General features: G+C 36.5%; 1 protein-coding gene across 2 annotated transcripts in view; it reads left to right on the forward strand.

Moving 5' to 3' along the window:
- STK3 (serine/threonine kinase 3) overlaps nt 1–25855 on the forward strand; it is a 144723-nt gene that overhangs the window by 34060 nt on the left and 84808 nt on the right. For both annotated transcript variants that reach the window (XM_075743654.1, XM_075743653.1), the window contains exons 5-6: nt 292–456; nt 876–1043. In XM_075743654.1, coding sequence (XP_075599769.1) covers nt 292–456; nt 876–1043 — 333 coding nt within the window. The remainder of the gene's footprint in view (nt 1–291; nt 457–875; nt 1044–25855) is intronic.

Genomic DNA, 25855 nt, shown 5'->3' on the forward strand with positions numbered 1-25855 from the left:
TATGAAGGATGTCAACATCTAAAGAGTAGTAATTTTTGATTGACAGGCAAGAGAATATTGCATATTCTGCCATCTGATTTGCATCAGTTTTGCAGCTCGCTCTAATTGGACTCTAGATGTGTAAAAATCTAGTAATTGAATTGCAAGTGCTGTTCAACATATTCCTCTGTTAAAACAACTAAAGTACCTTGTCTGTATTATTTATGAAATTATTATTATGAAATGATCATGTTTTAAATAGTTCAAATACTCTATGTGTATACCTGAAAATGCTTTTATGATTTCTTGCAGCTAACGGAAGATGAAATTGCAACTATTCTGAAATCGACTCTTAAAGGACTTGAATACTTGCACTTTATGAGAAAAATACATAGAGATATAAAGGCTGGAAACATCCTTCTTAACACCGAGGGACATGCAAAATTAGCTGATTTTGGTGTGGCTGGCCAGTTAACGGTAAGTACCCGTGGAAAGATCATTTAAAAATGCTTTAGTGCTCCTAACCATGTTTTTTTACTTTTATCTTTTTCTTCTGCCTTGAATTTTGTGTCTGAGAAGTGACTAGTGGTAGAGCTAACATTCTTTATCATGGTATTTAATATATTGTAAGGTTATTTCGTTTTTAGTTGTTCATTTTTATAACCCAGTGTATTTCAACTGCCTGATGATCCCACTTTAAACTTTTGTTTGAGGTTTGTGATTGTTGTCACCTGTTTGGCCTCTGTAGGCTGATGGGCTGAATCTGTTTGGTCTTAATTGGAAATCAGTACCATTTAACCTTTGGGTGGGTAATTTAACTTCTAAATATAAAATTAATATCAACAGAATCTGGAAAAAAAAAATCTGTTTTAATTGCATAAATAATATAATTACAGGATACAATGGCAAAACGTAATACTGTTATAGGAACTCCATTTTGGATGGCTCCTGAAGTAATACAAGAGATTGGCTATAACTGCGTGGCAGACATCTGGTCCCTTGGTATCACTTCAATAGAAATGGCTGAAGGAAAGCCTCCGTATGCTGATATTCATCCCATGAGGGTAAGTGTGTGTGGTGGTATTTTCTTCTTTGTTGTATTAAAAAAACCCAACTCCCCAAAACCCTCAAAAAACTAATACTGAAATCATAAAACTGTGCATTTATGGACAGAGATTTTAAGACTAAGAATTTTTACTTGCTGTCTTGCTTTCTATTTATTGCAGTTTGCCTGTATTTTAATACATATCTGTAAGGTTTCAGAATGCTTTTATGTCCGCTTGAGAGAGAACTAAAGCAGTAAGTGCTTAATTGACTTGAAGGCAACATATAGAGCTTATTCCATACTGTAGCTGCACTTGGAGAGTTCCATAACCAAGAGGCCATCCTCCTTTGAAAAGGAGTTTTGAAGTAAAGATGGCCTAAAGGAGGATTCAGAATTGTCCTCTGTGAGCACTACTAATATTAGTAACACTTGACAGTTTTTATTTATTACTGACTCTTAAAGTCTGTTACTGCATTAGTTTACTTTTTGCAAAACAAAATGTAAATAGAATTAGTCGCTTTGAGAAGTTGCAGTTATGAAGGAATTACTTGGGGAAGTTCATTATCTAGTCATGCTTTTGGTTTTTTTTGTTCATTATCTAGTCATGCTTTTGTTTTTTTTCAAGTGAGCTATAGAATAGCTACACTGACTGCACTGAGCATCAATAAATAATCCATTCTTGAACTGTTTATATCTAAAGCCCATTTGGTATTAACAAGGCACTTTATATTGCTAGAAGTGGATTTTTCTCATCTTTGTGATTTGCTGCAAAAATGATATGCATACTAGATTATTTTATCCAGTTTTCCTCTGTTGATGCCTCATATATCAGGTCCTTAATATAAGGAAGCCACCACTGTTGAAAAAAGAAGGTACTGTTCATCTGTCATTACTGTAAGGTGATGCATATATGAGTTAAAGTGTATTTAGTGCTACTGGGTTCTTGATTTTTGTCTGAGTGTCCTTTTTGGAGCAGAGATGTTTCCTGAAGTTTTATGGCAATGTGCAGCTCAGTTAAAGCTAGTGAGTGTTTTGCAATTAGAAACATATCTTAGTAATTTTCCTGCACCATATTTTTTTCCCTGTGTAATTCACTGTTTTAAAATTAGTGTTCAAACTGAAAATACTCAGATGAAAGCTGAGAAGAAAATAAGTATTGCTGAAGCTTGTTTTTGATGGGAATTTAATTAAAGATGAAATAACATTAAAGAATATTTTGAAGAGCTATTGATTACAAATTAAGTACATTTGATCGTGCTGGGGTTGTTGGTTGTGCTTTTAACGCAAATGTCTTAATTACTTCTGAGTCCATTTTAACATCATTCTATGTAGTTGCACTAGCTGTTGAAAGGTGAGGACTACATTATCTGAGAGGATTTTTATACGCATTACAATAGCTGCTTATAAATCAAAGGTCACTGAGTTTGAAAGCTTGGGAATCTGTTTAATTCTTGTAATCAAATGAATGCTATCAAAGGCCAAAGTAATTTAACACAACAATTCTGGATTACATAGAACATGTGTTCTTGTTAATAAATTACGTTATGGTTTTTAAGGGCTTGTATGCAGTTAGTACGCTTTTGTATATTTGATACCTACAGTTTTTCTTAATTTTTATTAGTGAGTTGTTACAGTGGTTAACGAGAAATACACAGATTTAAGTTGCAATAGTTTTCCCAGTGTCATACGATACAGCTTCACAGGACTTTTGGACATATGTAGATGCTTTCCTACTTTGTTTTAGTTATGACACAGAATTGATACAGGCAAGCAGGAAAGCTTGGGCAAATTTTCATTGCCTTTTCTAGTTGTTGCTGGAGTTCTGTGTTATTTATGTAAGGCACAATTTTGTTACTTGGGAATGCATGTTGAAATTACCATGTGCACTGTTTTGCTGTAGGCTGGTTGGCACTGCCACAAAGGTAATGCACTGCCAGTAGGCCATTCCCTTGTCAACTGCATTTACAGCTTAATAGAAATAATACATGACTTCTTTAAACAAGTGTTTTGGCAGAGAGGAAATAGCAGATTCCATGCAAACAAGCATAGCTTCCTCTGCTTAACCACACTCTAGCTACTCCAAAGAATTGTACTAGTTTCAGCTGGGAAAGAATGAGAAATGGAGGGGTGCAAAATGGAATTTCATGTGGGGGGAAAAAACAGCAGGTTTTTTCTGTTTAAGTATTCCTGTTTTAGTATATTTGACTGCGTAAGTGTCATCAATGCTATTTCCCTTGTTTCTGCTGCAAATCTGAGTTCAACAAAGCCTGCAGTTATCATACTTGGTTTGAGGCTCAAAGGTCAAGACTATTTGCCAGCCCAGTAAGTCTAATGCCTCACATATTTGGTGTCAGAGTCCTTTTGTGCTTTTGCTAGTGACAAAAAGTGAAACTTCTGTTTTTTCTCTGAGTTTTCATCAAAGGAAGAGTGTTTTCAAGTAGTTTTAAAGGAGGAAAAAATACAGATATCCTCAAGGTTGCCCTAAAATGTGGTGATACAGCCACTAGAAATAGCAAGGGATTCGCTGATAAGTCAAAAATCACTCAAACCTAGATAACTTAACCCATTCAGCAGAGCTAAAAGCATGTTGATTGCAGTAGGCTGTGCAGCAACCAGGGTTTTCATGTGGCTGTCAGTGTTTGCATCTGCCTTTGCTCTGCTGGGATGAGCAGTTATGAATTTATAGTGGAGCTAATTAAAGGGGGCTTCAGCGTGGTTCTAGAGCAAGACTCAATCCCCTACTCTGAAGCTGCAGTGGTATGTTTTAACAGCTGTGTTCCCATGTCCCCCATTGACTGCAGCATGTATGCTGTCCTGTTCTGATAAAGTATTTATGTCCTACCACTGCCTAAATTTAGTTCAAACCATGAACTGCTTTGTTTCGTCTCTCCTCTACATGCAATATCGATCTTTTCTTTCTCTTTGTTTCTAAACTCCTCTTAAAAAAAAAATCTATAGTGCAAGCATAAAGTTTGGCACTGTTTTGGTGTAGTAGTTGTGATTTTGCTTTTTGGTAAAAATTGGTAACATGCTTTTGAAATATCTTCCATGTTTGCTAATCAATCCATGATCTCAAATTTGTCATGTAAAAGAGTTGTTTCTGGTGGAAGACCCTTTAAGCTGCAGTTTTTACTTGATCATACTCTACCTACTGCTGCTATTTGGCTTTGCAAGTTCAACACTTACTGGCAGCATGATGTGCTTCAGATAAATGCTGGTAGCTCTCTTCCAAAAAAATGATAAAAAAGACAAAAACCCCCTAAACTCTTTTCTTTCGTGCTTATCAGGCAGCTGCAATAATTCACATTGCTGTGGTATGGAAGAAGCTGGTGGTAGACACGTTTTTCAACACTTCACAATATTGGCCTTTGTTTCTTTATGGTGAGGTTTGTTGAAAATGGACACGTGGGCATCACATGTTCTGCAGTGAATTGGAGGAAGCCAATTTGAACTGCTTCCATTTGCCTTAGGTCCAGTCATGATATTTATTTTTCCATGGCACTTACCCAGATTATCCATGCCTCCTGCTTAGCCTGTGTCATTTCCACCCTGGGCTAATCTGTTTGTAATAACTTTTTATTCCTGATGAATCTTATAGTAATCTACCATTTCCCAGTTTTTTATTCTGAGCATATTGCATTAAAACTAAAGATTGAGGTGAGAATTATTGCTGTGTAAAGCTGCAAGAACCGAGGAAGGTACCATGTTGAACATCCTTGTCTGATGGAGACCAGTTTTTCAGTCATTGAGAAAATTATTTACTCTATGCCTTTTGTCCCAGAAATTGAGGAGAGGGGGAATGAAGAACCACTTCTGGCAATGTCAGATTACAGTCACTCTTGCATTTCTTCTCTCCAACAGATGGAATTGTCTCATCAGTTTCTATTATTTTCTTTGAGAGTCCATCTATCTCATCTCAGTATTACTGCTTTCAATTTAGAGTAGGCTTGTCAAAGTATGTTATATGGTTTTCTTATTGTAGTCCTTTTGCTCATCTTTAGAAAAGAGTTTGAGTTAACTTCTGAAAGTCCTTTCCCTTTTAAGAACTTTCTGTGAGACACTTTTTGTTAATTTGTAGCTTGAGATTTTGCCTGCTCTTTCTAGATAGGGTGAGCTAATATTGAAAGAGATTTAAAATACGGATTTTTGATTGTGCATTGCTATTTATTACTTTACTACCTCTTCAAAATCTTGTGGAAGAATGACCGGGCTGTGGTAGAACTCATTAAGCGCAATTCCTCAAGGAGGTCATAATTCTTAAATATTTCTGTTGTACATTCTGTGTTATGGTAGTTCCCTTACAATTCAATAATCTGTGTGCCTTTAAGCAACTTAAAGTATTAAGATTATTTTAAAATAGTTAAATCTTAAGTCTTGAAAAAAGTATGTGAGATCCTAACGCAGTTCTTTAAATGGTAGGAATGCATATAGATAAAAGAACAAAAAACCCCTGACTTCCCCTTCCTCTGGATCTTCCATTGTGTCTTGTCTTCTTAAAAAAATCTGATTTCTCAGAACAGGATTTTAGTGTGTCTTGTCTTACACAATGCCATTTTAATTCTAAATTGTTGAATAATAAATGATGGTGTACTGTATAATGTGTGTTTACAGTGGGGGTCTAAGACACTAATGTGAATACGGTTGAGGCAGTAGACTGGAATTGGAGAAGCATGTGTCTTGCTTGAAAAGAGCTGTTGGGACACCTTTGGACCTCTCTAGGCTTTGAATGGAGTTTTGTATTTGCTTTAAACTCACCTAAATGCAAGTGATAGATGCAAAAGGGTGGTATTCCTGCCTGTTTCCATGCTTTTTCATCACCCATTTCTGCTGGAATGAGCATTTAGGTGGCCACATGATGAGTTGGATCAGAAAATTGATCCATCTGAAAAGTAACCGAGTAACAAGAAGTAGCTTTCACTCATGTTGTTAATATGGTGCTTGGACAAAGTGGGAATAAAAATGTATGACATCTCAACCAGTAGGAGAGTTGGGTCATCCCTTTTTGGGAATCAGCCAAGTTGGTGCTGAGGTTGATTTAAAGTAATTGCAAAACCGGTCTCAGCTGTCTGTTTGTGAATTTATTATGATTAGAACTTAATAATTATTTAAGGAAACACCTGTATGCATAAGTACATCAAAGGTCATAATGTATCCAGATGCTGTCACGCTTGAGAGCTAGAGCTCTAGGTGCAGTACTGCCATGCTGGTTTTGCTGCTCTGGATTTCATTTGCCTTTTGAATGCAGAGAGTCTGGTAGAGTAGTGTCTGCAGACTGCGGAGCTTCTCTGGAGATGGCCCTTCCAAATGCCTGTCCTTTTGGACTTTTTCTTGTTGGGCATATCAATAAAATGAGACAGAGGTCTAGACCTTCCATGGGTAGATGTCCCCTCACAAAGCCTCCCTCCTTCTCCGCCTCATCTGTTCTTCCATCTTTAAATGCTATTGCCATGATACAGCTGAACGTCATGGGGTAAACTTCCAGTGGCCTTCAATTTGCATGCAGCTGTGAAGGCAGGTGTTGCTTCATCGTATATTTGCCTCTGTGGTGCTATTTATAGCCAGAATTTCAAGTAGGTGTTATAACTTTATTAAAAAAAAAAAATGAGCACAATTAATATGAGACAGTATTTGGCTAACAGAAAAAGAAAGCATATTCTCTCTATAGATTGGAAAAAAAAAGAAAAAAATCAATGTGAAAGGAGTTGCTTCCCCCATAAATCACTGCGAGAAATGCAATTCCATGTGGTAATAGGATATGCAGCATTTTTCCTTTGAGATAGTAGTAGTATTATGTGGTTCAAACCAGTTGCACCTACACTAATACCAATGCTAAGAGTTCTTACAAAAGGAAGCTTTACATTTTCATTTATTCATTCATGCTGCCTCAAATCAGTAAGCAGCCTGTCCACCTGCTCTGATCAAGATGTGAAGAATTATATGGTGATTTTTGTTTGGATGCAAAAAAAAAGATTAAGACACTTCTCTCAGCAGTAAATTTGAAAAAAATAATGTAGTGCCAAATGCTTTTTCATTCAAGATTTATTTCACTTGTCAAAATAAACATAGGTTTTAATTTTTTTTTTTAACCTTGAAGAATGTTCAGTGTTTATAGTGTGTGAACAGACCTCTTTACATGAACTGCTTCTCATGTGTTAAGTTATTGCTGAGGTGCAGGCTAGTTCCTAACACCCTATTCATGGCCTGACTCCTTTCAACAAGGCTTCTGGAATTGAGAGATGAGAAATGTTGGGCAAATTAAAATAAATTATTGTATACATTTGAACTTGCACATCTATGTGTATTCCACGTTGTTGGGTTTTTTTTTTTTTTGGTGAGCAAATACCTGTTGTGCATATCTAAATGAGATATTTGCATAGATTTTGCTAGAATCTTAATATCTAGATATTAGATCTACTGGTCATCAGAAGAGTTGCTCTTTCTGTGAGTCAACATGCCAGTTAGTGCTTGCTGTAATTGTAAGGAGAGTTGGACTTGGTTGCTTATTTTGTTAGCATTCTTTTAATAGGTACGTAAAAGCAAGTTTTCTATGGGTTATTATATGTACCTTAACTTGAGGAAATACATTTATAAATTATCTGGAATACCATTAAGGCAACGGTTAACTATTGCAGCAATGTAATTTTCACTAGATGAAAAGAGCCAGTGTTTAGACACTTGGTAATTCTGTCAGTTTGACATTAGTTTTCACTGTGGTTGAGTTAGTTTTAGCAGTGGATTGAAATAAATGAAGTGCAAACTGTGGTCCTGCAGAAAAATCATTGTTTAGGTTGCACTTGTGGCTTATGGGCAGATTCCTCACAAAGCTGCAGAGATCCTGCTCTATAGATTTATTTTTTTTTTTTAATATGTATATATGTGGATCTCCAAACTTAATGTTGTGATTTGTGGTTTTAGTTAAAATGTACTCGATGTTCACTTATGTATGTAAGGTGATCTAGGGAGGATTGAGGTGCTTTCCTCCTTAAGTTCCTGTCTGTGGAAATGCTAGGCGTAGGTACAGACATAGTACCATTTTGACCGTAACTTCTTTTTTAGTATTTAATGCCTGCAGGAGTCATGGAAGAAGTGAATTTCAAAAGGATTTAATTTGCTGATTTGCTTGTGACCAGCCCTTTTATGGACTCACTGTAGAGGAGACAGCAGGGAATATTCTGATGACTGAGGAAGTCAAGTGCCCCTAGAATATAGTCTAGTTTCTTGAGATAGAGAAATACAATTTCTTCCCATTTTTTCAGAATGTCTAGCATAGAATTTTAATGAAGGTTCCTATATACCAAGCATGGCTTATCCAAAAAAAAGATAAAGTAAAAGAAATAGTATGTGAGTCAGACATTGAAGACAAGTTTAGAGGTGTCTGGTTGCAAAACATATGAAGTAAAGCCTGTGATATTTTACTTATTTACTTAAATGGCAATTGACAATTCATTGCTTGACTTTACCAGATTCAGTTACATGTATTAAACCTCCTAGAGAGTGATGTGCTAGCATGGCAGCATCTAGTTTCCAAGACTTGACAGTTGCTGTGCAAAGGAATAGTATGCTTAACATCAGTCCATTTCATGTGGAAAGGAGAGTTTTTGTAATACTATTGTGAAAGCAAGATAGGAAAAATATCATTTGTCCTCTGGCAAATCTTACAAATGAAAACATTTTCTCCCTAATACTCCAAGGAACTTTTTGAAGAGGTTTTGCCACATTGCTTTATCAAGAGCCTGTACTCCTTTCTTCCCGCAGAAAAGATTGACAGATCTCTCTGGTTTACAGGGCTCTTGAGAGTACAAACCATGTAAACGACTGGATACGTACAGTAGGTCAGTTCTCTTTCCCTGGAGATTCGCAAAGGGATGCAGAACTGGCCTGATAATCTAGTTTCTTTTAATCAAGATACTACTGTGTCAGTATCTGGCTCTTCATCGAGAGGAAAAATGACATAGAGCAGGATGTAAGGAGCAGAAGAAAGTAAAAGATGGGGATAACAGCAAATAGGGTCGGGTTGGGTTCAGCTTTAGACATCCAGAAGATGCTACTGCAGTAAGACAGGGTAAGCTACGTGAAGTCTTGAAGAAGAGCTCGCTAAGGAGAGGAAGTCAATGCTTTATAGCGGTTCACATTAACTCATATTTGTCTGTCTGATGGGTACAGAATGATTTGACCTTAGCATTGATGCACATACTATGAAAACATTAGGTTAATTGAGGTGTGTATGATGATTAAATTGGAGGATGACAAGACCCTATTCCCATCCACATTAAAGCTTTTGAAGTCTACAATCTGATGTATGTAATTGTTGTCTTCCTGTAGGTGTTGCTTTTCTTATCGACTCCTCTTTTTTCTTGCATCTCTCTAGCTTGTTTTTCCCTTCAGTGACGAGATGGCTTGAAAGTTCGCATACTAAAACTGTTGCAATATAAATAAAGTGCAGTTAAAAGTGTTTGTGGTTATAGAATATAGCAGAAATGTTTCACTGTGGTTTGGAGAATGCATCTTCACTCCTTCATATGACCAGAATTTTTGAGGGTAGAATAAAGAATATGTTTATTGCTATTAAAAGTATAAATTCTTTAAATTTCTTAATGATATCAAGTTTCTTGGTTGCATATGTGCGCAAAAAGGAAATGTTCATCTGTCATGTGTAATAAAGTAGCAGAAGCAGAGAATATTTGAAATATGGACTGGAACTGGAGTTTAATTTGAATTAAATGGAAAACATTTATTTCATGCTTCTAAATGAGGATTTAATTAAAATTAAATTAGTTCATTTTTTTAGACTTACCCCTGAATAGGAAATTTGAAACATACTTCAGTTGATGGTTGGTTTTCTCTGACTTTGATTAATCACTTTCAAAGTAAGCGGAGGATCAGTACAGTAATTTCATAATTACACACAAGTGAGTTAACTTGAAACTTTAACTAAAATAACTGTAAAGGAAGTTTGGTGTCGGTTAGTTTCATGTAATGCTGTGTATCTTTTGTGCATGATCCAGATTCTTAGAAGTGCTAATCTGAAAAAAGGACCATACCATGATACTACCCATTTATTTGCAAGATACTTTAATAGGGAAATGTTTGACCTGGGAATATTATCTTTCAAAGATGTTGGAACAGTAAACGGAGGCTGAATGAAGCCATGAAATTGATGGAAGGATTCGTGGTGACTTGAGTGAGCATTGCATCAAGCCCTGCATCTGTAAGCATTGCTAAAGATTATTTGATAGAACTGTTAATATGGGTAGAGCCAGGAATGTATTCAACAAACTTAGCACAGCATAGGTTAACATTCTCCTCTGCTGCTGAACTGGTTGTTTTCTCCCTGGACAAATGTTAAAAACGAACAAGCAAACAAACCCTCACTAAAAAGCTCATTCAGAAGTTTTAAATCACTATAGATCTGCTCATTGGTGATGGTAGTAAAACTGTAAACATAGATCTAAGTGCAAAGCAAAACTATTTTGCAACCTGAAGATCTCAAGAAAATTTTATTTGAAATAGGCAATCAGCAGTAAATCATCAGGACACATTAAAATTAGAATCACAATTTTAATGTTACAAGACTTTTTTTATTAATTAACTTTACAGACATTCTTACTTGAAAAAGCCTTTCCGTTGTTTGTATACATCATTGTATGCTGAGTTTATTCAATTTCTTTTTAACTTGCCCTATGGACTTGGGAAATTATTCTCCAAGGTGTTTATGCACAGACTTAGGGGAACTCCTTTTACTAAAAATTCTACAATACCCTGCAGGATATTGTAAAATATACCATAGATTTCAGAACTTTCAAGTGAAGATCTATCTATATTTACTACAGGTTCTTCTATTTCTTTTTATTTCTATCATCTTTCAAGTTTCAGAATTAACACAAAATATACAAGGTTAATTTTTATTCAGAGGTCTGGCAGCTAGCTGTATTGAAGAGGAGCGAATTTGTGCATTGCTTTTAATTGAGGTAGGTTTGTTTGGATTTTTGTATGTGACTAGTGTCTTGTTAAGCCAAAAAAGAACTCAGGAAGTAATTTTAAGAGTTTCTTGGAAGCTTGATTCAAGGCTTCTTTATTGAAGTGAATTGTATGTTCATTTTTTCTTAAACCTTGACATGTTTTTCAGTATAGCTAGTTGACTTGGAAGGAGTGCTTTAAAGAGTCTTGACTACTATATTGTCAAATTCTTAACACATTATTACACTTTTTAAAAGCAAAAGTGTATTTACTTGGGTTTTAGCTGAAGGGATATTTATTTGATTTTTAATTATATGAGAGAAAACCACAATCAGATTAGGAGGAAAATATTAAGGTTCTGTTGCTACTCACCATGAGATTTTTAAATGCTTTATGTCTATACTGGTGGTTTACTTTGTAGAGAATCTAAAAAAATTGCTTAGATTGAAAGGAAGGTAAAATTTGGAATGGAGAAAGCTTATTAAGACTGTATGTACCCTGTTTCTGTCTTGGTATTATATTGCCTTAAAATGTACACTAGGTCATTTTTGAAGAGGATGATGCATATTTAATGGCAGAAATTTATTTAAAAGGAAGGGTTGCCAATCAGTCTAAATTTGTTTCAGTTAAAACTTGATGGTCTAAAGACAACTTATAATCCTTTTCTTGTTATAACGTATTGTCAAATTTGTAGTAGTATCAGTTAAAAAGTTTATGGAAACTTTGTTTTAAGGTGGTTTAAAATAGAACTAAATCTTTAATTTGTATTTGATGACACCTGTTTTCATTTTGTTTCCCCGGCAACACCAGTGGTATCAAAAATTGCCCGTAGACCACCCTGGTTTTAGAGAAGAATGAAACCAGCCTGGCTTTTTCATATCAGCCTTTTATTTTACTGACTAAATACTTAAAGCTCTAACACACAATCAGTAGTTTATGAACTAACTCAAATGATTTGGGTATGCAATTTGTGATTTTTGTATTAGAATTTTCTGCATTAATGTCAGTTTGTTTTGTTACATCATTTTAAAAATGCATTGAGAGACTATATAGGAAGAACTTTTGATATCCTATGGCAGAAAAAGCTGTGTTTGAAAGCTGTATTGTCTACGTACAGAAAAGTAGAGTAAAAGTTCATAGTTTTCAGACAGCATGGTCTGTTTTTAAAGCTGTATGGAGCCAGGCTTTTATTCCAGATCTAAGTTCTCATTATTGGCATTCCCATGGGAAAGAAATAAAGCCAACACAAATGTTACCTCCAGATTTCTACTTCTGTGCCTCTTCACCGTGTCAGAAATTTCACGTTGATTATGAAGATCATACATATGGCATTCCAAACACCTCCAATCTTAATGCATTATCAGTTTCTAGTTCGTGTTTCAGAAAAGCACACGTGGACATAATTCTTGGAAATACTGCTTATTTCCTGCCTACCTGAAAAACTCCGCTTCACTGACAGAAGCCTCCTCTGCAAAGCATATTCCTGAACTCCATGCTATACTGTTGATGATAAAAAAACAATGTTGGTGTTCTGGTGGAGCAAATCAGAACTAACAAGAGAACTTCTGATTTGTAGTGAGAATTACAGAAACATGGGAGATTCTGGGAAGTTTCAGGTGTGATATGTTTTCTGTTCTGCCACAGAAATTTAGAATAGTTTTGGGAGATAATGAAGTGATCTGTTCTCAGAAAAGACTATTTTAGTGGGGAGGACCTCTGATGGAATTCAGGGGAATCTGTGATGGTCCCTGCGGTACTTCCCAGCGTCCTGGTGCCGTGACTGTAGGTTTGGCAATAGAGATGGCAGCCTGGAATTCTCTCTGCTACGGTTCCTTTTTTCATGCTGTGAATGTTTGCATAGGTAAATGTGAAACAGATAGTATTAGCAAGCATAAGATTTATGGGCAAACTGACATGCATGTGTTGAAATTGTTAGTCATCTGTTTCAACTGGGATGTTCCTTAGGAAATGTAATAATGATGAACTCTGACTTGGGACAGAGGGCATGTCTACATTGGGCAGGCACATACAGACAGAAGTGAGCTTTGCCCACACTGTCCTCCTTTTACTTTTCTTCAGCAGTTTCTCCAGAGCAACTGTGTGTGTACTTTAAACACTTTAATATTTTGTCAGATGAGGGAGGAACATTACTCCATCTTGCTTTTTGTTTGTTTCTTTGAATAATACAACTAATTTGTGCAAACTGTATTTTTTTTATATTCGGAAGCAGCAAGCATTTGATTTTTGGGGGTGAAAAAGCAAGTTTAAATTCCAATTTTCAAAACAAACCAGAAGAGGAGCTTTAATGAATGGTGTGTTGTTAAACAGTCAGATTAATGGAATTGTGTAGAGAAATCAGTACAAAATTTCTTAAAAGTTGATCTTTCTTGCATTCACGTAAATTGTCATATGTAAGTGGAGACTCTGGAGCAACTGGTTGCGATACCACTTACTTGGTGTGAAAATATGCGGAGTACAAAGTAGCTAGAAGGTTCTTGCTAGACATGAACTACTACAGTAAGCTGGCGGTGCTAGTGAAAGGTCTTACTGCCTTAGCCCTGGATGAACAGCGGGACAGGCTAAAAGCCAAAGAGCATGTCTGTCTGGTGTTGAAAAATTGATGGGTGCTCAGGTAGCAGTGCTCTCAGAGGGCAGTATGTGACTTGGCTCCAGCTTGGAAGCAGTACACTGCGCTAATGTGGGTTTGTATCCAAAGGAACAGACCTGGCCTCTGAGCTCGTTTACATGTTTACGTCTCTCTGTGTAAAAAATACCTGCTGTTTCAGGCTGTAGTTCATAATCTTTAATACCAGACTCATTCTGGACTCATTCCTAGTGCCTAGAAGATGATCAGAGGGCTGGACCACCTCTCCTATGAAGACAGATTGAGAGAGTTGGGCTTGTTCAGCCTGGAGAAGAGAAGGCTTCCAGGAGACCTTAGAGCAGCCTTCCAGTACCTAAAGGGGCCTACAGGAAAGCTGGAGACGGACTGTTTACAAGGGCATGGAGTGATAGGACAAGGGGTAGTGGCTTTAAAATAAAGAGGGCAGATTTAGATTAGATGTTATAAAAAAATTCTTTACTGTGAGGGTGGTGAAGCAGTGGATCAGGCTGCCCAGAGACGCTGTGGCTGCCCCCTCCCTGGAAATGTTCAAGGCCAGGTTGGACGGGGCTTAGGGCAATGTGGTCTAGTGGAGGGTGTCCCTGCCCATGGCAGGGGGGTTGGAACTGGATGATCTTTGAGGTCACTTCCAACCCAAACCATTCTATGATTCTACGACTCATTGTGGGCACAGAAGTCCATTTCTCTAAGTGGCTGAAGCATATGCTGCAGTATTTCTGCTGCTGGCTTGTTGACTTTACACCAGTTGAGGGTAGATTAAGATTTGGTTCAGCATAAAGTCAGCTGATACAAAGTTTAATCTATTAAATTTCTTTTTTTTAAAATTACCTTACTGGAGGAGGGAATGTGTTCTGTTGCAGTGGTTTTGGTCTGGCATTACGATTCCAAAAGCTGCTTTGCTGTTGGCTAAAAGGAACCCTGATAAAAATCAGCTGGATTAACATGCCCATAATATGGCTACACAGCACAAGCGTGACTGTAATACTGACAACGGTGTCTAAGCCAGAAGTGGTTTATCTAGCATGTGTCTCAATAGCAATGATTATCTGGTGGAACAGCAGGATGGGATAACTGGCCAATGGTTGTGGACAAACTTAATGAACGCAGAAGATCAATATTGCCATGACTTGACTCCATCCATTCTAGCTGTACCAGAATGGCACAGTTGCACCCTCAATTGCAACCTTTGTCGTCCAGGGCTCTTCTGAAAACTTTCACAAAATGGCTGTAACTTAAGATAAAAAATCTCTGAGTTTGAACTGTATAAAGAGAAATTTCAAATACTTCCTAAAGTAAACCAACCACACACCCCCCAACCCCCCAGCGCTTTCAGAAAAATCATTGAGAAAATAATCACAAACTTTAAACACCTTTACTATTTTTCCCTCCCAGCTTAAGGAAAGTGTAAAATTTAATTAATTCAGCTTGCTGCCATGGAAAGGGAACACCCCAAGGTGTGTCAGGATTTTTGCAGCTGGTGTTTTATGATCTGTGCTTGTCTTACTTGCCAAACTTGTCTGGTATTGTCACTGAGCTAATCCAAATTTCTGATTTGGTAGAAAGTTTTGGGGTGGGTTTTTTGGTTGGTTTTTTTTCCCTTTTCTATTTTTTTCTTCTTCTTTGAGATGGGGATAGTATTCTACCAATATAATGAGTTCAATCCATTTAATGCTGTCAGAGAAGCACTAAAGGAGTTGGAAGCATGTGATGGGAAGTCATCTCCCTTTTCTGTGGTAAGAAGCTGTTATATCAGCATAATTGTATCACGTCAGCTGTGCTGACACAGCTGGCTTTTGAACAGTGTTGTAAATTGTTTCATTGATGTGATACTGGTTGGCGGAAAAAAAAGATTTTCTGGAGAAAGAAATTTGCATTAGTATATGTGAACATAAAGGTCTGCAGATGAAGGATTTGTTGAGACGCTGCTCCCAAGAAGCCAGCCTAACTTTTTGTCTGTCTTGAAGTGCTTTAGAGATACAGATTATTATTTTTAAAGATTCCCAGAGATACCAAACCACCCTGCATACTGAGTGTTTTTGATGCACCTGAGATCTCAATAGTACTGACTTCCAAGCGAATGGAAAAATTACATGTTTGTATTTATAGTATTCAAAGAGTAGGGTGGAAAAACCTAAAAACTTTGGGAAGAAGTGCTCTAGTTTCTCTTTCAAGACACATCAGTCATTTTGATTGAAAGCCTCTGGTGTTCCTTGCCCCATAAAAGAAACTAGAAGGAGATTAACTACATTCTTGTAGTCTAAGTTTAATCTCACCCATTATTTCTGAATCATGCAGAACATTTAAATTACTTAATGACACATTTTTCACTGTTCACAAAAAGCTGTTCTCATTAGACCTGCTTTTGCACATTTGCTCATAGACGTTGGTTTATGCAAGAGAGGGTCAAAGCAGACCCTTACGCGTTAGATTTGTCATATATTGTATATTTGTGTTCTTCTTAAAACTTGATGCAATTACAAGCATCCCTTTTGCATCAAAACTGTATGTGTTTCTGATTCTCCTACCTCTTGAAAGTGTTTTGTTGGTAGATTAAGTGATCCCTGTGATTATTATTTTTTACATCTGTGGTTGACAGGTGATTTAAAAAAAACTGTTTGGCCTGTATTTAGGCATGCTTTGCTTTCAGCAAATGGTATCATACAAATCAATTTCCTCATATTTAAAAAAAAAAAAGGAAATTGGTATTTGTTGCCCTTAGGGGTTATTAACACTAATGTTAGGTTATGTACAGATATGCAGGAAAGAAATGAAAACAGTCTTTCCCTTCATTTTTGTTTCCTGTTCTTTATCACCTCTTCCTTTGTAAATATCTTAACATAAATGCAGAGCAAGGATAAAATTATGTTTCCAAATAATAGTGTTTGAACTGTGATGTTAACTTCAGATTTAAAAAAAAAACCCTAAAAAACCCCAATCAGTAGGAGTCTATATGTCTGACTTTGTATCTTTGCCAATCTTTACAGGTGTAATAGCACGTTTTGGCTTCCTGGGCCACTTGAGCTCATTGGCTGGCTTTTTGTAGAGTTTGTTCTTGACCCCTTTGTACTTTACCTTTTTCTTACTGATGAAGTCAGTGGGTATAATGTTCATTTTCATAAGCCATTAAAGGCCATATGTGTCCTCCAGGTACAGTTTCATGCACTCAGTGGTGTTAACCTTTACTGTTAACAGAAGAAAAAGGTCTACAGTGGATGTCATAATTATGTTTGTAACACAGTTAACTCATAACAGTTATCAGAAGACACATGGTGACTAGATGGACAGTGGCAACCCTGGCAATTACACAGTAACTTTTTTGCCTTTTATAACATTACTTGGAACAAAAGGCGCTCTCGGTGCATGTTAGTAAAATAAGCAATTTCACAGTCCAGAATTTCAGCAATTCACAAAAGTTTCCACCTTTTTTGGTTTCCTTTGACAATTATGTTTTTTATAAATAGTCTTGCAGAGTGACTTTAAAGGCAGTAAACTGAATTGCTGGGGGCCAAGACACCAAATCTGGAGCTAAAAGCAACCATTGAAAATATCTTCCTTTTTAATTAAATTGGAGAATTGTTACCTAGGCTCAAATGCTATATTAGACTCACAGGGTGAGGTGACTTCTGCATTATTCCCTTTGTTAGCTGCTTTTTTGCTTGTTGCAAATCAAAAATTCTATCATTTCCTAATTGCTATGCCAAAGATGGCCTTTAATAAATAAATAAATAAATTAAAATTTATTTAATTATTTATTTGTGTTTCAGTACTTATTTATAAACATTCATGGAATTTTAGTATTAAGATTTTAAGAATTCTGCTAGGCTTTTGACATTGAAATGGTAGCTTTTGGTTGCTGTTTAGAGTTCAGAATTTATTAACAAATAAAAATTATCACCTGCAAGAGAAATTTGTTCTACAGAGTAAAACATTATGTTTCTAATGCCTTTGCATTTCAGCTGGTGGTGGTTTAAATTATGACACCCAGTCCTGTGCCTTAGGGCTTGCGATTCTGTAACTCTTTTCAGATGCATCAACTAAGCATTGCCTAATTTGTTATGAAATTGAAAGAAAAGTTGTTCAATAATTCTGACGAAGTTGTGCCGCTAACATCTGTTTCCAATAAAAAATTGGTAATATGATAAGAATTTGAAAGAATTGTGTGATTACTGGGTTCAAATAACTATTCTGATGATTGTCAACCAAAGATGGCTTTTCCTTCCTTGAGAGAGTCATTTATATGTATGAGATGCTATTAAGTCCAAATGGCAGAGAAATCTAATGCTGGGTGGCATGCGAAGGTAAGGCGTGTTGGTTTTGGATGCTGTTCTTCACAGAAACTCTGGCAAATTTGTGAAAAGTTCTAAGTGTTCACTTCTTCAATTTATCATTAAGTGTATTTATAATTTAATTGGTTGAGTATTCACTACTAAAATGAAGGTGACTTGCTATTACAGACATTTAATTATGTATGCTTACCTTTTTATTTTTAGTCAGTATTTTTAATATATAGAACAGTGGTTCTCAAAAAAAGATTTTGTGTCCCTCGACAGGTGTGGGAAGAAGGGAAGAAGCCCGAGGGGTGAAGCTTTGCAAAGTGTCCTTGAAAGATTGCAGTTCTGTTTCTCACAGCTGCTCTTTCTCCGCATCTGTGAAAATTGTGTGTGGGGATTTGTTTGAATTACATTTTTGGTCTTCATATATGTGAAGTTGGCATATTGGAGCAAGGGGACAGACTGCACCTGACTCTAATTTGGTATTTTTTATGACTTATTTAGCTGAAGTGTGTTAGGAACTTTACTGAAGATGAGAACCCAGCAATGATGATCTCTTCACTGAGGGAACCTCTGCTTTCAGATTTTTCAGTACTTTGTTTCAGCTGTATTTTGTTGTCTCTGCATGCTAGCTTCCTAAGGAAAAAAACTAGTGGCTATGAGGTCAGACTGTGCTAATGGGATGTAACTGATACATTGTAAGAACTAACCCTTTCCTAACTGTTATATCTTGTGCTCATGTGTTTAGAGTTATGCTTCATCTCCAATACAGACAGCCGTCATAGGGAAATACATGCAAATCTTGTTCAGAGGCAGAGCAATGAATTTAAAAAACTTGCTACAGAAGGTAACTAGATGGTCAGGAGCCTCAGGATTTTCAGACAAAACTGAGCACTGTATTATTCATAATTTCTTTCCTATGGTTACAAGCTACTTCCAAACATGTGGAAACCTACCTCCATTGAGTGAAGGTGAAGAAAATGAATTTTTATTTTATTTTTACTGATTTTTTTTATACATGCATTATATATATGGAGTTAGTTCTTTGAGAGATATGTATAAAATCCATATATATCTCTCAATATCTATAATCAAAGAACTCATGTGTGTATATATATATATGGAGTTAGTTTTTTATATACAGGGATATATATGTATGGATATAGCTCTCTCAAAGAAGTCCATATATATATAAGTGTGCGCGCACACACAAGCACGAGTTCTTTTATTATATATATTTGCAAATAATGCTCTGTTACAGCTGGATATTTTCAGGCAGGCAACAAAGTGATGATTATTAATTGTCGTGTTTAATTATTTTTTAATCTCCATGTTTCCCAGCACTCAAAAGGCATTGTTTGTTCAGTAACTTGCTTGGTGTCTTCTTGCTGACCACATGAGTGTGAACTGTTGGTGTCTATATAGCTGTTTACAGATTATTTATGGCTAAAAGCTATGATGAACTTAAATCTCCATCTGATACTAAACTGAGGCTCTGTCAGTTTTAGTGCTAAGAATGGGTGCCTCGGGAATGTTAAACTAGTGTGTAGGAAATGTTTATTGTTTACATGGGTCTTGTTACGCATTCCCAGCATTAATTGGATGTCAAATATGTCCTTTGGAGCAGCATTCATCAGAGCTCCTGGTAAATCATTCTGTATTTATCTGTACTGCTAGGCAGATTCAAATGAAAACATTTTAACTTTGGCTTCTAGTTGTTGGACATTGCTATGTGAAAAATATAATTACAGGCATTGAGTCTCAAGTGAATTTATCCTGAATTTATCCTACCTAAAACTTATGCTGCTGTTTTTAAGATCAACTTTTTAGTTTAGTCTGTGCTTAAATTTTGACTCAAGCAACTGAATTATTTGTTTGTCTTTTCCGTTTACTTGGTTCTCTTCTAAATTGTTGCTTGTGTCTAACATAGTGAGGCATTACAGCCCAGCGATCTGTAAGAGGCACACTCACATTCCCTCTTTTTAGTTTCCTGTGTGTAAAGGAAGGGTGGAGGAATCTCGCATCTCCCTTTCCTTTTGTATGTCAGCTGACTTAGGATTGTCTATGGAGTTTGCTACTGCTTAAAATAAGAAATTTTCTTCAAGTGAATGCTCTTTATCCTGGTTGGATAGCTTGTTTAATCATCTTTATGGCATTCCTAGCTATGTGTTTATGTTCCTTTTAACTTATGAAGACTTATTCTCTTCTTCAGTAGGCATATTAATTTATGGACAAAGAAGATAATTCACTGGATGCTGGGCTTGTTGGGGGCCTTGGTTATGCAGTGCCTGGGGCTGTGCCACAGGAAAGGCCCTTTGGGGTGTGCTATGCTGGTTTTGAGTCATTGCTTCAGAATATCACCCCATGTAGCTCCTTGTAAGGACGAAGAGAAACTGCAGGTGGAATAATCATCAAGGCATCGCCCTCTGCACTTTCTGGTCTTGCTGTGTGTTCTAGAGAAACTCTTGCTTTATCACCTGTGCTCGGTGCTTTCAGGCTGAGTGTCATGTCTTCAGGCAGAATGCCCAGCCTTTCCCTACTTGAAGTTTGAGCCAGTAGTCTTCAGCAGCTTTCCAGCTCTTGCTGTCTTCCAATTCAGTTGCTTGCATTTCTGATTTGAAATAGATGTGGGTGCACTTTGCAGCCTGGTGTTAGGGTAAATGTGTAGAGTTACAGAGAGAAGACATCAGCTCAAAATACAGTGATAGAGGATAGACTGTTCCAGAAAAAAAGTTACTAATAGAAATGTAGAGTTTGTAGGTACAGTCATGGCACTCTTAATGCAAAGTCTTATGGTGGCCCTGTTTTTTATTAGCGTATTGCTTTGGTCTGGATGAATGGACTGTATGTCTGGAAATCCTCATCCACACTGTGCTAGCTCATAACTAACTTTGACGATATCTCTGAGACTCAGGTTGCCTAGTGTAGCTTCAGTCTTCATCCTGTTCTGACAAGATGATGACACGATCATCCACCTTTCATCATCATAAGAAACTTTTGATGTAAGAGTTCCTCTGTGGCCTGAGGACATTATATGTACATATGACCAAGAGGAGCAATCTCCTAAGAGGAATCACTTTCTCCTAGATGAGAGTCAGTCTCCTGAGGAACACTACCAAAGGAAGGATGCAAGAATTCAGGGGAAGTTCAAGTCTCTATGAAGCTGTTTGTTCGTCATACTCAATTTTTATCTTTTCACCTTAGGGTTATACAGTAGTGTAATATTTTTCAGGAACAGCTTCTGACAGTTTTCAGAAAAATTTGGATCTGGGACAATGTTTCGAGACTTATCCTTTGAGATGGGGGACTTCCAAAGGAGGTCTTTTTGCCTTGTGAATTCCCAGGAAGTAACAATTCTCCCTATTCCATGTCAAGCCCTTTCTGTAGGATTTTTATCACTTGTATTACTTCTCCATTTATTGCCTTCCATAAGGTACTAATTTTCTTCAGTCAGTCATGCTGTATTTGAGTGCTAGAAGCCCTATTCAGCTAGGAAGTGTGCTAGAGCATACCTGAGGTATTCAAAAACTGTTTGGATATAGTCCTGGGTCCCTGCTTCTAGGTGGCCCTTCTTGAGCAGGGACGTTGGGCAAGACGACCTCCAGAGGTCCCTTCCAATCTCAACTGTTCTGTGATATCCCTCAGAAATTCTTTTGGGTCTGTAGTCATTTGCTTCCATTTGCATCTTTTAATTGTCTGTCTTTTTGTTGACCTTGGATCTGCAGAGGAACGGAGTAGTTTTGATTAGTTTTGTGATTCTTTGTGTAGACTTTTATGGGGATCAGTTTATTATTTTCTTATGTTGGGAAGCTAACCAACTGACACTTTTTTCGAACTTGCATGCATCCCTCAGCTAACATCATAGATGTCAGGCATGCTTTAATTTTCTGTTTGCTTATGAGTATCTTTTGCCTCTATTGTCTCTGCTACAGTGAACTCTTTAGGTATGATCATGTTGGATAGAAAAATTTCTGTAAAGTTGCTTGAGTGGAATGAATACATACAATTAGAGCAAGAGAGAGAGGTGAAATCTTGAGCATTTTCAAAGTACGCCTTTGTCAGATCTGCAAAGCGTTCACTTGGTAGTGCCATACGTGTGCTGTAAAGTTCTGTATAAACTGGGGACAAGCTGCTAGGAATTAAGGGTATGATATGGCCCATTTATGTGACATCAGCATCTCTAGTCCTTGCTTCAACCATTGCTATACTGTTTGCATACTTGAGTGATTGCAACAGCCACATTGCTACACTATAATTTTTACAGTAATATAGCCTGTAAATTTTTGTTCCCTAAACTGTTTGTGAAAGGAATGTTCTTTCTGTGTGTACCTACAGTAACAGGGCTTTGCTTTCAATTGTTTTTTTTATTCTCTGCAGTGTCAGTTATTGTAGGGAAGCTATGATACATGTCTTTGAATGGAACAAAATGCAATAGGTTAAACTAGGCCTTAAGAAAAATTTAGAAAATGTGATTAATAAGTAAATGTTTAGACAGGCCAGTACAACACAGACCACAGATCAGAACCAAAACCTATAAAATTTTGTCAGTGTTGCAATAAAATATTCCAGGTTAAATAATTAGGGAATCTTGATAGATGCTTGCTATTTGTTCTTATATTCTCCCTTCAAATTCATTTAAAACTTGGTTTAAGCAAAGAAATTTAGATGCGAGGCCAATTCACACTATTGTGGATCTTTTATCTAAGTGACAGTATATCCTTCTGGCCTCAAAATGTTACATCTTATTCTATGAGCTTTTTTCTTAGTTGCGTTAAGAATTTTTTTTTCTGTGTCCTTGATCCTGTAGAGTGATACCATGTACAAGCAACTAAGCAGTTTATCTGCATGACTTCTCTGTATTTCCTCTAGGGTGTGCAATATTTTGAAGATGATGACCAAGTCTGGAGGACATCTAATTAGTGTTAGGTGTCATTAACATAATAGCATCTAATTTGCATGTGTTATGCTCCTGTTTCCTGTATTGGGTGAAGTTTGTTAAAAGCTGAGCAGATCATGTTGGGAGGAAGTAGAGATGGGTAGAAAACCTTGAGATCATACAAATAATAACTAACTTGCATAATTCAGTGTGTTATAGAATAAACAACTAACTGGGCTACTATTTTATAATACATATTACATTTCATTTTAGCAGTTGATACTACTATTTGAGAGGTGGAAAACTTCTGGGGAAAAAAAATACCCAATCTAGACATGGTTAGAAAGAATACCATTGACAGATTTGCAGTCAGTTACACTAAGTCTAAACTGATGTCTTATTTAGAAGCATAGATTTTAACTATAATTTTATAGCTAGTGTTTTTGTCAGAAAAGATTTGGCCCTTGATCATGACTAAGATATTAACAAAGACATATTGTTTATTTGCTTCTTGGAGATAAGCTTGAGGATTTTCCTACCCCTCTGGAACTAGTTTCTCTACATTATCAGTAAAGGTTATTGTATGGTTAATTACATGGCAGTTCAGGCTGATTTAAGAATACAAATGTTATTGCAGAAATAGAAGAGGCTTAGACCATTATTATTTTTAGTGTTCACTAAATCTCCAGTGCTATGTTTTTCTTTTTTACTGTGGTAAGTTCAAATGAGCAGGCTTGAAAAGGTTAGTTAGCCACTGGGGATATTAAAAATAAAGTGGAAACTACATTGTTTGTACTTCTTAGAATATTAAAAATGTGTTTTTTTTTTTTTAAATTGAGTGGAGAAAGAGGAAACAACAAAAACTTATGGTGAGTCTGTTCGTATTGATCACCTCAGGGTGGGAAAGAGATGGCTTTTAAATTAGTACATTTCAGTGTGAGAAATCTAGAAGGCGTGCAGAAAAAAAGGTAGGTTTTAGCTTCAGTTCTGTGTTTGATGTTAGTCAAAATGTAATTCAAGCAATTATGTTCTGTAGCCACTGTATGACCTACCCAGCGGCAATCAGCCCTCCCCTCCTTTTTTTTTTTTTTTTTTTTAAAAAAAAAGCTAATTGGCCCATGTTTAGCTTACTAAATGTCATCTGGACTCAGTAAAAAGCAAGTGACCTGCATTGAATTAGTGTAATTGTAATACAAACAGAACATCTCATAGTTTTGGTCTTATACAGGAAAAGAGAAAGTTGGAGAGATTTTTCACTTTGATAAATAAAACTGAAGATGCAGGGAGCCAACTCTGGCTCACATTTCGTTTTACCTTTTTACTGTCTTCTTTTAAAAAAATAATAATTGGCATTTGAATTTTGCCTTTATATTTTCTCTTTGGAACATTTTCCCTTCTGGAAGAAGCTTCCTTAGGATGTTTGTTGTGCCAGTTATTAAATCATGACCGATCATTACCAATTCCAGTTTCATCAGACACAATACCATTTCAGAAAGATAATTTCTTTTTGATCTACCTAACCTGTCCAGAATTTGGTATATTGTTTTACCTCTGTCATTTGGTAGGGTTACTTTTGAATGCCATTATGCAGTTCGTATTTTTTGCTGTTTCAGAGAGCAATGGTTACACCTACCAAGATAACAAAGTGCCATGAAGAACTGAAGTATCAGTTCCAGTAGTATATTTAAATTTTAACTCTGACTTTGATCTTGTAGTTGAGTTATTTACTTTGGTTTAAAAGGGGTGGTATTTTTTAGAATGTAAGACTAGTGTCATTGTGTAAGTAATGCTATGCTTTGGTTATACTTCTCTTTTCATTTGGTCATTCAAATGTCCAGATTTTACTTTGTGAAGCCTCCCACTGCTTGTGTCTGCATTGTGGAATCTACCTATGGAGTAGAAAAAAAAAAGTTAGATTTGCTGTAGCAACTACAATTCCTTACAGGAAACGATGTGGATAACTTTTACACTAATCTAGCAATGAAATTAAGGAGCTACAATGTAAATGTTAGTTTTATGAAGCTATTAGGGAGACTATTGGAAATACTAGCTGGGCAAGGACAATAACGCTGTTTTCTGTACGTACCTGGTAGCTGGGAAAGCAGCGCCATTGACTTGTGTATTGTCTCAGTACCTTGAGTGTCAGTGGAGCAGAGACAGGAGAAGTTTTCCTTCTTTGCTTGAAGGTAGACAGAACTTTAAGGTGTAAGAACTTCATAGTTACTTTTTCATAGGCTAGAAAATCTTCTGTAATTAATTAGACATTTCAGTCTGATGTAGGCATTTAATATCTGGAGTACTGTAATCTGACAGTTTAATTTTAGGTCTTAGTTTGAACATTGCAAGTGAACGGGCTGTTTTTCTTTGTGCTGATGGTTGGCTTTTGCTGTCGCCTGTTCATCTGTTGCCATTGTAAATGGTGAAGTAGGAAGCGGCAAACATTGTTGTGAGCATTGTTCCTTTGTGCTTCATGTTTCTTCTGGTACACGTGATCGTTCTGTTTCTATACCTAGGCTGATCAAACATGATAATCCTCTTTATTTTTTTTATTACCAGAGTCACCTTTGGACATCCCAGTGAGCTGTCAGACACTATAGGTTTTTTAATTCACAGTGTGCAGATTATTTTTCTAGGAAGACTCTATTCTGGTTGTGAGATGGCTAGATTAAATTCTCGCTTTCTTTTGTGCTACGTACTTCAACCAGCTACCTTGAAGTGTTGACTCTTAAATGTAAGTCCTTACATAATCCACGTAAAATCAGAGGCAGAGGAGCTGTTGCAGGTAGAGAGAGCAACCTGTGAAGGATGCACATGGAATTTAATTTCGCTTCATCTTTGTATAATGCACTCTTCCACTGAATCTTCAGGTTAGACATGGGGAAAATACTATGTCTTCTGAGACTGTGTGTGATTTGCATGACCACAGGGCAAAGGAGGAGGTGATGGTGGTGGAAAAGATCTTCAAAACACATGCCCAAATTTTGATAATACAATTCTGAAACAGTTTGTCTATAATTTTTGGTAGAATACAATGACAAATTCTGGAACTTCTCAGGTAGTTTATTGGAAACTTTCCTACTCTGTAACCTGAATATTTTTTTGTT

The sequence above is a fragment of the Balearica regulorum genome, chromosome 2, assembly GCF_011004875.1.
Source record: "Balearica regulorum gibbericeps isolate bBalReg1 chromosome 2, bBalReg1.pri, whole genome shotgun sequence".
Classification (NCBI taxonomy): Eukaryota; Metazoa; Chordata; class Aves; order Gruiformes; family Gruidae; genus Balearica; species Balearica regulorum.